This window comes from Rhinopithecus bieti, unplaced genomic scaffold (genome assembly GCF_001698545.2).
Source record: "Rhinopithecus bieti isolate Rb0 unplaced genomic scaffold, ASM169854v2 scaffold_63316, whole genome shotgun sequence".
Lineage (NCBI taxonomy): Eukaryota > Metazoa > Chordata > Mammalia > Primates > Cercopithecidae > Rhinopithecus > Rhinopithecus bieti.
Genome location: NW_016824497.1, coordinates 483,036 through 495,535, shown reverse-complemented (window position 1 = coordinate 495,535; position 12,500 = coordinate 483,036). Strand labels below are relative to the sequence as shown.

At 55.3% G+C, this 12,500-nt stretch overlaps 1 protein-coding gene across 1 annotated transcript; it reads right to left on the bottom strand.

Annotated features, from left to right (window-relative positions):
- Window positions 1-2,709: 2,709 nt before the first annotated feature.
- DLX2 (distal-less homeobox 2) lies at window positions 2,710-5,858 on the bottom strand. The gene is made up of 3 exons (XM_017862341.1): window positions 5,100-5,858; window positions 4,423-4,607; window positions 2,710-3,908 (listed from the first exon to the last, which is right to left on the bottom strand). Exons 1-3 carry the CDS (start codon window positions 5,497-5,499, stop codon window positions 3,507-3,509), a joined length of 987 nt encoding a protein of 328 aa, XP_017717830.1. The 5' UTR covers window positions 5,500-5,858; the 3' UTR covers window positions 2,710-3,506.
- Window positions 5,859-12,500: the final 6,642 nt, after the last annotated feature.

Below are 12,500 nucleotides of genomic sequence, written 5' to 3'. Positions count from 1 at the left end.
ACTGTGAGAAAGGCTTGCCAGCGCGTCGCCCCCGGCGGGGCTGGAGCCGGCCCCCGCCTCCAGGAGCCAGGCTTTGTTTCCTCCCTCGCCCACTCCTCCCCCTTTTCTCCCCCTCATTTCTGGGACCTGGGCGCGTCCTTGCCAACCCTTCTCTTTGCCCCTCTCCTCGTCTGCGGAAACACCCTCTTCCTCTGGCCCCTTCATCCTCCTGCTCTCGGCTTCGCAGGCTCCCTGGGGGAAGGCTCGTCGTGGCCCAGACCGACCCCTCCGTCGCTGGGTGCCGGGTTAGGTGACTCCGGCGAGTCTGTGGGGCCTCAGCCCACCCCGGAGCTGAAGGCGCCCGCCCTCCCGGCTCCCAGGCTTGGCTCATGCCAAGGCCTGTTGCGTGATTCCAACTTGGGCTGACATTCCCTGCCCCGGGCGCTCCAGCGTAGGCCTCTTAATCATCTTGTCTGCTGCAGATCCTCGACACCAGCCAATTTACTGCCCGTCTCTCCCCGCTGGTTTCGGGAGGAGGGAGGGGAGTGCGCGCAAAGGAGGGGAGGGCACAGTTAGCCTGAGGAGGAAGGCTGGCACCAGTTAGTGGCACTAAAAAAAAAAAAAAAAAAAAAACCCACAGAATTTGGAGCTGGGGTAGGGGTGGTGGACAGGGATGGGGGTCTGCCAGGCAGCGGTTGCTTAGGGAAACCCAGGATCACAGGTCAGTGGGCTTCAACCCAGGCCTCCCTAGCCTGGGAAAACAATGCAAAAAATGCAATGGGACACTGGATTGTGTAGCCTCCCTGCTTTTTCTAAAGCCGCAACTCTCTGGACCGCACCTTTGTAAACCAGACTCAGAGGAGGCCCAAAAGCAATCCGCCCAGAAAAGTCATGATTCTCCTCAGGATGATGCCACTGAGCCCAGAAAGTCACCTCCGCCCTGTGTCTGGTTTTGGCAGATAAGTTGAAGACACACAACACAGATGGCCTCATCCTAGAGGAGAGGAAGCCTGGACCTGGCAGGCGGGGCTCTGGCTGGTATCCAGCCCCTCTGCAGTAGCAGAGAGTCCCTTCAGAGGGCATGGCTGAGGTTCAAACCCCAGGTAGGAGGGGGCTCTCCCAGCTCCAGGATGCTGCTTTTCCACACAAAGTGAAGTTGGAAAGCCTCTGGGTAACTGTGGGTTTCATACCCCTCTCTGGGTGCACTGTGATAAAACAGTAATACTAAATATTAAATAGATAAAAGTTAGTTGTTACCATGTGCCAGGCACTGTTACATTGTTGCCTCATTAAATGCTCACAACTCCAAGCTATAGCTGTTAATGTCTTACAGATCTGCAAACTGTAACACAGGATGATTAAAATGGGTTCCCCAAGGTCACACAGTCAGTGATTGAAGCCAGGAAGCTTTCACCTGTGGGCCCTAGCACTTTCAGGGAAAGGGACTTTTAGTTCAGGCCTTCATTAACCCCGGGTCTTTGTAGGGAATGCCAGAAAGTAGGGTCACCGCCAAAGTTGGAAGCTGGTTGTGTGGGGCCCAAGGTAGAAAGCAGAGCCCAATGGTGTGTGGACATTTTCCCCTCCAAGAGTATGAAGTGGAAAGATGCCACTCTCATACCAGTGTATATAAATGTCTGTGACTGTATACATGAGTGTGCATATGTGAGTTTCTCTATCAGTGTGTAAAGGTGTGAATCCGAGTGTGCATGAGTTCGTGTGTCAGTGTTGTGTGTAAAAGTGTGATGGAGTATAAGTGTGATGTGACGGTGTTAGAGTATGTGTCATTTTGTGTGCGCCTGAGAATATTTGAGCATGAGTGTGACTGTGAGAGTGTGTATCAGTATAGGTAAGTGTGTGTTAGTATAGATGGCCCTGTGACAGTGTGCTCAGTGTGTGATTGTGTGTTCGCGCGCGCGAGCACAGCCCCGTGCCTTTGGGGTCACCTTGCATTCCAGAGCAGCCAAACATGCCTCACGAGGGTGACTCACAGAGCTCTCAGTTCAGTCCCGAAGTGCCGTGGGACAAACGGAGGGGAAGGTTCAAAGTAGGGGTCCAACCCTCAGGTTGCTCAGGTCCCTGATGGGAGGTGCCCTGCGGCGGCTCAGATGCCTACCCTGGCCATCCAGTCGGGCGCGGGGGCGGTGGCGCCAGCGCCGGAGGGTCGGGGCAGGCGGAGGCTGAAGCGGCTCGGCGCTGAGTGAGTCGACACGCCGCCGGCTGGATAACCCCTCGCTGGGACTCGGGAGGGGGCGGGGCGTGAAACCCCCGGTGCGGCCCCACGCCCAGCGTGCCTGTCCTCTCCTTGCCACACCTCGCGGTGTCGCAGCCTCGGAAAGATGTAAACGTAGCTCTCGGCCGGCTGGCTTCCCGGCCTGTGCAGCGGCTTGAGCTCTGAGCACATGACTGACCGGACCCTGGCACCAAGAAAAAAGCGCACACATCCAGTGAAAACAATAATTTATTTAAATAATCTCTTCATATTGTAAAATCAACATTAAGAGCATGTTGTTTTCATAATAAATAACCCCAAAATACCTTTCATTTCAACAACAAAGACTTTAGGATACGATAAAACAAATCCAAATCAGTAGCTTAACTGAAACGTTTTTAAAGGAAAAAATAAAAAGGAGGGGTTGCCGAAGTCACTGCTAAACTGCAGTTTTCACAACTGGGGGTTTACAAAAAAGTCTGAAAAGACGGGTATTTTTATACAAATAAATCAGTGGGAAAATCTGCACAGACACCTTTATTTACAAACTCTGTGTCCAAGTCCAGGCTAATAATCCTGAATAGGTTTTAAAAAAGATAATTTAAACACATTTTTGCAGTGTTCACATATTAAAAAATCATTTTTTTCAACATCAAAATGAGGTCATCCGCAAAGGCACCTAAACTTTTAAAAAAATAAAAATAAAAAAACTCCACTGGTGATGGATGAGGAGAGAGCTGAGGGAGCGCTCCTTGGGGAGCACGGTGGGGGAAGAGAAGGGATGGGGCTCCGAGGGCTGGGAACTGCAGGGAGTAAAGTGGCCAAGGGTCAAGGGGCCACGTGGGGGAGGGCGGGCAGGCGGGACCGGGAGGTCAATAACTGCAGCGTCCGAGCTGAGCCCAGGAGCGGGCGAGGAGAAAGAAGCCTCAGAGCGCCCGGGAAGCCTCGCGCGCCTGGGAGGCGTCCATCTCCCGAGACCCAGCTCTCAGCCCGGGGCGAGGAAGGCGCCAGACAGGCTCACCCGGAGGGGAGGGGAAGGCAAGTCAGAAGCGGGGCTCGAAACGGCCGAGACCCAGGGCTCTGGTCAGAAACGCGGCCTTTTAGGGAGGCCTTCGCCAAGCTGCTGTCCGGTTCCCCCGAGAGAGAGGCCCGCTTGGTGGCCCCGGGAGGGAGCAGGACCTGGGACGGGCCACTGCAGGTCGCAGCCTCCAGGAGAGGTGGGTGGCGGCAGCGGGCCGGGAGGAGAGAACCCCGGCTCGGGGTAAGCACTGAGGATCACTGGTCCCTGCTCTCAGTCTCTGGCGAGTTCTCCCTGGGGTTAGAAAATCGTCCCCGCGCTCACCGGGGCGCCCCCGCCGCCGTGATGGTGGTGGTGGTGATGCGGCTGCGGGGTCTGAGTGGGGTGCAGCAGCGGCGCCGTGGCCTGCAGGTGTGAGGCGGATCCCGAGGCCTGGTGGTACCATGGGTAGTTGCCCAGAAAAGCCGAGGCCGCGCTGCTCGGGCTGGAGCCTGAGCTGCCGGCGCCGCTGCCGCCACTGCCCGGACCGCCGCCGCCCGCCATCCGCTGCGGCGCAGCGAAGTCCCAGGAGGCGGGCGCCGAGATTGGCGGCGAAGCACAAGGTGGAGAAGCGCTGGCCCCAGGGTGCTGCTCCGAGGGAATCTCACCACTTTTCCACATCTTCTTGAACTTGGACCGGCGGTTCTGGAACCAGATTTTAACCTTTGAGGAAAAAGACCTGAACATTAGTGGACGAACCTAGTCTTGGGGCAGTAGGGGTTCGAAGAGGAGAAAAAAAAAAAGCAGAGAAAAACCGCCGGCTAGAGGTGGGCAGCTAGCGCCTTGGAAGCGGATCACGCGCGGCGGCCTTTGAGACTCTGCGGGTTCCTGCTCCCTGGAGAGGTACTTGCCAAAAGGCCAGGGCTGCTGGTGTACGTGCACTGTGATGACGGTGACAGCGGGAGGGTGAGGAGGGCCAGTTATTTCACCCGCTTAATCAGTAGCGAGAGGCACGGGGTTTCTGTCCACCCGGTCCCTTTCCTTCCCTCCCACGCGGCGGCCCCATGGGGGTTTCCAGCTTTGGGCCTAGAAGCTTACTTAGGGCCGCTCGAGGCGTAGGCCTGGAAATCCTTAAAAGTACTTAAAATGAACTTTTAAAAGCATTGTCCTGAACCCGCCTGCTTCCCAGCCATCTCAGGCCCGCGCTCTCCTCGCCCCCGCAGGGCGCGAGCCCCACCTGAGTCTGGGTGAGGCCCAGAGATGCCGCCAGCTCGGCTCGCTCCGGCAAGGCCAGGTATTGAGTTTTTTGGAAACGCCGCTGAAGAGCCGCCAGCTGGAAACTGGAGTAGATGGTGCGGGGTTTCCGAACTTTCTTTGGCTTCCCGTTCACTATCCGGATTTCAGGCTCAAGATCCTCCTTCTCTGCAATGATACGGAATCATGAGAACCGCGCAACCCAGGGGTCCTGGAGTTCCCGCGCTCCTAGAAGGCCCGGAGAGGGGACTTGGCTTGAGCCAGGAGGTGGGTGCACCGAACTGTGGCGCCACGGGCAGGCGCAACTTCGCAGCTTGCGAATCGGAGCCGCCACCGACCCCGGGAGCTGAACCCTCCAGGGAAGGGGGAGACAAGTGCACACCCAAGAGAAAGAAGCAGGTGGCAAGGAGATGCCCTTATGAGGCAGGCGGAGCACGCCCACTTGGCCCTTGAGGCCACCAGGTCCCACCAACGGAGAGAGGGAGGTAACGGGCGACCTGCGGCAGATTGGAGGCTGGGGAGGGTAAAGGGCACAAGCGGGCGGTGAGCAGGCAGCGTGAAAATCCAGGGCTTTCGACGGCCCCCCGCCCCAAACACGTTTACCCATCCATCCCATTAACTAGACCGACTCGGCACTCTTGACTCCAGCGTTATGCATACCAGGCTCGTTGTTGGCTGGGGACGAACTGGTTCCATAGGGAGCGTAGGAGGTGTAGGCGGCGGTGTAGCCCAGGTCGTAGCTGCTCTTGGCGGAGTAAGGGACATTGTTGAGACCGCTGGCTTGGTACTGGTAGGAACCCATGTGCGCGAAGGGCGAGCCTCCGCCGCCGCCGCCGCCCGCCGGGTGCTGCTGGTTGGTGTAGTAGCTGCTGTCGGTGGCGGTGGACACCGGAAGGGTGGGCGACTCCTGGGGCTTGTGGAGGCTGCTGCTGCTGCTGTTGTTGCCACCCGGGCCGGCGCCGCCGCCGCTCGGGGGCTGCTGGTGCTGGTGGTACGTGCTGGAGGCGGCGATCTGGGTCGAGTGCATATCAGCCACTAGACTGTCAAAGACTCCAGTCATCCTGGCCCGGGACGGGAAAGAGCAGAGGTGGCGGGCGTGCGGGGGAGGCCAGGCGCCTCCTCCGTCTCTCCCGGTCCCCTCCAGCAGCCAATATAATTACGGGGGTGGTTGGGGGGAAACAAGAAAGGAGTCAACCGTCTAGGCGCCTCCTCCTCCGGGGAGGCGATCACTGTGAGCTGCTCGGGACAGCTGCTGGTCGCATCCTCTTTCGGCCTCTGGGCCCACTCGGCTCCTTGCCCAGCGCGAGCGCCAACTCGGGCGGGGGGGCGGGCAGTGAAGGGGGCAGGGGTGGCTGGGCCAGGTCGGGGATCCGGGAGGCGGGAGCAGGTGAGCGGCCCTGAGCGGCTTTACGATTGTCTGCCAGGCGGGCTCCTGCAGTGTGGGCATTTAACACTCGTCACGTGAGCGCTGGCGACGTCACCTAGCAACAGCCAATCAGAAGCAAACGGCCGCGGAGCTCCGGGAACGCCCGGCCAGGGGGCGGGCGTCACACGGTGGACGCTGTGGCTGCGGCTGCGGCTGCGGCTGCGGCTGCGGCTGCGGCTGCAGCGGCCCCGGGTGCAAACAGACTGCCGCTGAATGTGAGCAGCGAGGCAAGGGGTCGAGGTAGCGGGGAGTCAGGGTGGCCCGCAGCAGGAAGACAGAAGGCGTGGAGACAGACTGGCGTTTTGCCTCAGAGGAAGAAGTGGGGTCCCCCATCCCATTCTGTGTGCAAGTGCCAGTTCCAGTGATTCATGTCCGAGGTCAGTTTTCAAACACATTAAAGTACGTCGGTGCCCAGAGTCCAGCTAGCTCTATCTCCACTTTTCCTCGAAGTGTCTGGCACTTACTCTTGTTAGCCACTGGGCACTTGACATAGTCAATTGATTTAATTATCCACAAACCACGTGTAATGCCCGCTTCCTAACCAATCCGCAGGGATATTAGGACAATTAATTAGATAATATTAAAACGGGTTTTCTTTGTTGCTTGAAAGAGAAGCTACATAAACGTAAAGGTATTATTGCTAATAGTATATTTGAAACCAGTTTCCCTGGTACTTTCCCGACACGCGAGGCTCTGAGTAATTATATATGTTTGATAAGTAAATGACACCCTGAAAGCCATCCCGAGGACTTCCTCCTTCGGGTGAAAAGGTTCACCAGTTGGCCTTGAAAATTCGATGCTCTTGCGAAAAAGGAAATAGGATAATAGGTGAGATTATAGATTTATCAAGTAGATACTAGATTTATCACTTCTCTGTAAATTTACAACAAATATAAAAAGTTTTATCTGGTTTATTGAATTTAATCCTGTTTTACAGTTTTGCATTTTGGGACCCCGTTCTACTCTATCATTGCAATTTTTTCTTTTCATTCTCCTGTTTTTTAAAAAGTCGGAAATGGTAACTTCCTCTGTCTCTGTAATCTTGTAGTGGGAAACCTTGGCCCGACGGTGATGGACGGCACGACTTGCTGGACTCCTAAGTCCGGAGTTCCTGCGGCAGCTCTTGCTTTGTGGCGCCACCTGGTGGGCAGCGTGCGAGGTTACGGGGGGCGGGGTAGACGGTCTAATCACGCCCAGGCGCCAGCCTCTGAAACCCCCCAAAAGAACAAAATAGTAATTAAAAGCCACAAAATTGTGCTAGTGCGCACCATCTGAAGCACCCTTTCCTAAAGACCTAACATGTCGCTGAAAGAACTTGTTACAACAACTGTCTGGTAGAAAACAAGTTGATACCTTCAAAAATATGGTATTTGGTCTTCTTCCCCAGAAAAAGCAAGTGTGTAATTAAAACTCCAGCATTCACGCAGAGGAATAATGAGATAGGTAATGCGCCTTCAAGTCTACCTGGATTTAGTTCCCAGCTTTTTTTTGGTTAAGGAAGGCCCCTAGATGGAAAGAGCCAGCTTATGAGAAAAGGTTGGAGGTGGAGCTCATCCCCACCCACCTGCATTGCAATGCGGCTCGCTGCCTACTTTATGGGCCTCAGCTGCAAAACTAACCTCTTGATACTGAAACATGATTGCCTTTTGGTGTTTTTTTGTTCGTTTGTTTTTGTTTTTTTGAGACGGAGTCTCACTTTGTCACCCAGGCTGGAGTGCAGTGGTGCGATCTTGGCTCACTGCAACCTCCACCTCCTGGGTTCAAGCGATTCTCCTGCCTCAGCCTCCTAAGTAGCTGGGATTACAGGCGCGCGCCACCACCCCGGGCTAATTTTCGTATATTTAGTAGAGACAGGGTTTCACTATATTGATCAGGCTGGTCTCGAACTCCTGACCTCGTGATCCCCCCGCCTTTTGGTGTTTTGACTTCAAATTCCAACTCTTTCTTTCTGTCACTACAGTGGGGGCTGCTTTGACCTAACATAGAAAAAAATTCCCTGAAAAAGAGATTTTTAAAAATCCAACCTCCTGCCAGGCGTGGTGGCTCACGCCTGTAATCCCAGCATTTTGGGAGGCCGAGGTGGGCAAATCACCTGAGATCAGGAGTTCGAGACCAGCCTGGCGAACATAATGAAACCCCATCTCTATTAAAAATACAAAAATTAGCCGGGCGTGCTGGTAGGTGCCTGTAATCCCAGCTTCTTGGGAGGCTGTGGCAGGAGAATCGCTTGAGCCTGGGAGGCAGAGGTTGCAGTGAGCCGAGATCGTGCCTTTGCACTGCAGCCTGGGCGACAGAGCGAGACTCCGTCTAAAAAAAAAAAAAAAAAAAAAAAAAAATCCAACCATATCTTTTTCTCTCTGTTCTTTGTTCCCACCCTAAACATGTTCTCCAGGCTTTTTCATGGTGGCAAATTTGTTGTATTTTATTTATTCAGTAACTTCCATTAATTAGCAGCCCAAAGTCTATATCAGCCGAGATCTGGAAAATGGTATCTTTCTGGAAGGAAATGACTGGAGTCCCACTTTATCTGGAAAACAAGGGATTGCGTACGTGGGGGAAAGAGAGGGCAAAGTAGAGACCAGAGGCAATGAGCAAGCGGGGAGAGTGTGAGGGAGGGGGAGAGGGAGGGAGAACCCACGACTGCATTTGGAGAATCAAGTAGAGACTTGAGGTATGAGTTCTGATAATTTGAACACAAATCTGGGTTTAGTCAAATTATCCGATTACTTCATCACAATGTCCAAACAGTTTGCTTACTTTGGTCTAAAGTCAGGGAAGCAGTGGCAAGGGAATTGACAGTTTTGTCTACAGTCAGAGTGATGCCCATCTCCTTAGTGATCTGAGTGAAGGGGAGGCTTAACGGCCGGGCGCGGTGGCTCAAGCCTGTAATCCCAGCACTTTGGGAGGCCGAGACGGGCGGATCACGAGGTCAGGAGATCGAGACCATCCTGACTAACACGGTGAAACCCCGTCTCTACTAAAAAATACAAAAAACTAGCCGGGCGAGGTGGCAGGCGCCTGTAGTCCCAGCTACTCGGGAGGTTGAGGCAGGAGAATCGCTTGAACCCGGGAGGCAGAGCTTGCAGTGAGCTGAGATCCGGCCACTGCACTCCAGCCTGGGCGACAGAGCGAGACTCTGTCTCAAAAAAAAACAAAAAAAAGAGAAGGGGAGGCTTAAAACGAGTTTGGGGGAACACTGGTGCTTGAGGGCAGTCAGCTACCTCTTCTGCCCCAGGGCACCTTCTTTCCCCTTCTCCGTTTTTCGGATTTCTCTGATTTCAGCATTCTTTTGCTCCGCAGGAACCTAGAAAATGGTGGGGGTAAATAAGGGGAGCGTGAAGTTTCTACTCTGGCCTTGCGTGTTCCAATCCCATCGCTGAGACTTTCTTCTGCTTTGGAACGCTTGTCTCAGGCTGTCGCTGCGCTGCGGCGTCTCCCCTCGTAGGAGCCTAACGCCAACCCCTGCGCCAGGCAGGGATGGAATCATCATTCTCATTGTACAGAAGGACACTGAGGCTTGAGAACGGAAACGACTTCTTTTGAGTTGGGTTCCCCTCCCTCCTTGCCAGGCAGCCGCCTTTCTCTGTTGCCATAGCACAAATCACAAGGGTATTTATGTAGTAAGCCTTAGTTGAGCAGCTCCAGGTCTCCATAAGACGGCGAGCTGGAGAGGACAGGTCTGCGCTTTGCTCTCAGCCCCTTGCCCCACTGCTAACCTGGGGCAGGATTCCAGCCTTCGCCTAGCCCCGCGGTTTGCCTCTGCAGGGCTATCGGGTGTCCTCCGCTGCACAGAAAGCCAGCCCAGTTGGGTATTATTGGGGAGAGGATGCCTCCTGCCGGCAGGGAGCAGGGCTGGGCGCCCCGGTGCCCTCAGTGCGTGGCGGGGCCAGGCCCATTTTCACTCTTCTTCCCCCACCGGGGGTTGGGGGCCGCACGCGCTGCTGCTCCTACTCCTCACAGTCTCGTCGAGGGTCCCGGAGACGCGGGTTTCCAGGCCTCTGGTCCAAGAGGCAATGCCAGTTTCGGTACCTTTGTGTTTTCGCCCCCGAAGTAGTAGCTCTAGGAACCTGTGCTTTCGAATTCCTTTGGGGTTTGTCCTAAAACTCAAGGACGTTGGAAGAGGGAGGGGATTTGGTTATGAGAACCTCCCAGCTCAGCCTTTGCGACCAAACCGCAGTGCTTTTGTTCTCACTTCATTGGCTAATTGCAGCTTCTTGGGACAGCTCTGGCCGGATCCTTTCGCATTGCTGGTCTCCTCAGCATGATTTTCCCTGCGGCTCCAAGGACAGCCTCAAGGGACTCCGGGAGCCATCAGCTCTCCGCAGCCCCTGGGACCGGTAGGCAGACGGGACCCCTGACTCGGGATCTGCGTCCTGAGATGTCACATTTTTTCTTTTCCTGCATGGACCTGGCGATAGCACACAATGGAATCACTCTTGGGGGGCAAAGACTCGGCCTGTGCAGGGAATGGGTGGGTCCTCTGGTCTCCGCTGCCACGGCTCCCCGGCTTAGAGGTTGTCTCAGGTTTCCACCATTTGAAAAATTATTATTATCTTATTATTTTGAGACGGTGTTTTGCCCTTGTTGCCCAGGCTGGAGTGCAATGGCGCGATCTCAGCTCACCGCAGTCTCTGCACCTGAGGCGATTCTCCTGCCTCAGTCTCCCCAGTAGCTGGGATTACAGGCATGCCCCATCACGCCCTGTTTTTTTGTTTTTTGTTTGTTTGTTTGTTTGTTTGGTATTTTTAGTAGAGACAGGGGTTCTCCATGTTGGTCAGGCTGATCTCGAACTTCTGACCTCAGATGATCCTCCCATCCTGGACTCCCAAAGTGCTGAGATTACAGGCCTGAGCCACCGCGCCCGCCTATTATTATTATTTTTAAGAGTCAGAGTTTCACTCTCTCACTCAGGTTGGAGTGCAGTGGCGCGATCACAACTCACTGCAGCCTCGAATTCCTGTGCTCAAGGGATCCTCCTGCCTCAGCCTCCGGAGTAGCTGGGACCACAGGCATATACCACCATGCCCAGATAATTTTTTTATTTTGTAGAGACGGGGCCTCACTATGTTGCTCAAGCTGGTCCCAAACTCCTGGCTCAAGCGATCCTGCAACCTCGGCCTCCGAAGGTGCTGGGGCTGGGATTACAGGCGTGAGCCACTGCTCCCGGCCCACATCTTTGGCTCGACACTCCCTCCTGGCTCCCGAGCTTGAGAGTCTCAGTCTCAGTCAGCCATTCCTCTTCCACCTGCCTCCAGGCACTGTCCTCCAGTAGCGTGCAGTCTAGTGCAGAGAACGATTGCCCGCGTGTATTTACTGAGCGCCCAGGGTTCTGCCAAGCCCTTTACCTCCGGCATCTCACTGACTCCTGGGAATCGCCCTGTGGGGTGGGTACAGTATCACTCACATTGAGGAAACCAAGGCCTAGAGCCAATCACATGCTTAAGGACGCGCAGCAGTGTCCGACCTCGAACTCAGATCTGGGCCACAGAGGCAAGGCCGCTGTCGTTCTGGGCTGTTTCTGGCCAGGGGACGCGAGAGAAGGCGGTACCACACTTACCTCTCCCGGGCCTGGTGCTGCCAGCTCCACGGAACAGACGGGAAGGGGCCTTGGCCGTCCTGAGGGCGACTGCGCCCCTTCCTCCCCAAGGAGCGTCCTGGAAGGGAGGTTCCCCTGGGAGAGCAGGAGGCGCGCCTGGCTGCGCAGAGGGTAGCCCCGGGAAGATTCCCGAACAGACTCGAGCCTCCGCGGAGAGGGCGGGTGGCGGGTGCCCCCTGGCTTGGCACGTAAATCCGAGCTTGGGGACCCGATGTTTTGTTCCCGCTGGGATTCCGCCCGGAGTTATCTTTGCTCCCTGCTGGGGTGTAAGTAAACCCCAGGGGCTTGAACCGGAATCATCGGATACTCGACGCTTTCAGCCGTGGCCTTTCCGCGGCGCAGGGCTTCTGGTGCTTTCAGACCCATTTTCACCTGTTGCCTTCCAGAACTAACAGACTCTAGTCAGGTCCATTTCACTTTATTGTCTGTTCAACGATTAAAGCAAAGAGAGTGACAGCTGGGGCCCTTGATCCGGGAGGGCGCCCTGTATGGGGCGAAGGGTGGCCCAGGTTCTGAGGCACACTGATCCGGTGGCCTAACTGTGGGATCCCAGCGCACAGGCCCCGAAGGCAGGCCACCGGTGGTTGAGCTTCCAAGGGCGAGAGAAACCTATTCTCCTTAGATGGTGAAAAGCTGCCACATCTCAGTGTCCAGGTCCCTCCTCCTTTCCCCACCGCCCCCGCCACCTCCAGGAACAAAAGCTTAGACCGCTGATATGTTCACTTTGCACTTTCGGCAGCACTCACATTGACATATGAGAAGAGTGCAACAAGGTTTGTTCTCAATCCGAAAGAAAACAATCTCAGAGAACACATGGACACAGGGAGGGGAACGACATACACTGGGGCCTGTCGGGGTGGGGGTGGGGGTGGGGAGCAGGGGTAGGGAGAGCATCGGGAAAAATAGCTAATGTACGCGGGACTTAACACCTAGGTGATAGGTTGACAGGTGCAGCAAACCACCATGGCACACATTTACCTATGTAACAAACTTGCGCATCCTGCACATGTACCCTGGAACTTAAAATTTCAAAAAAAAT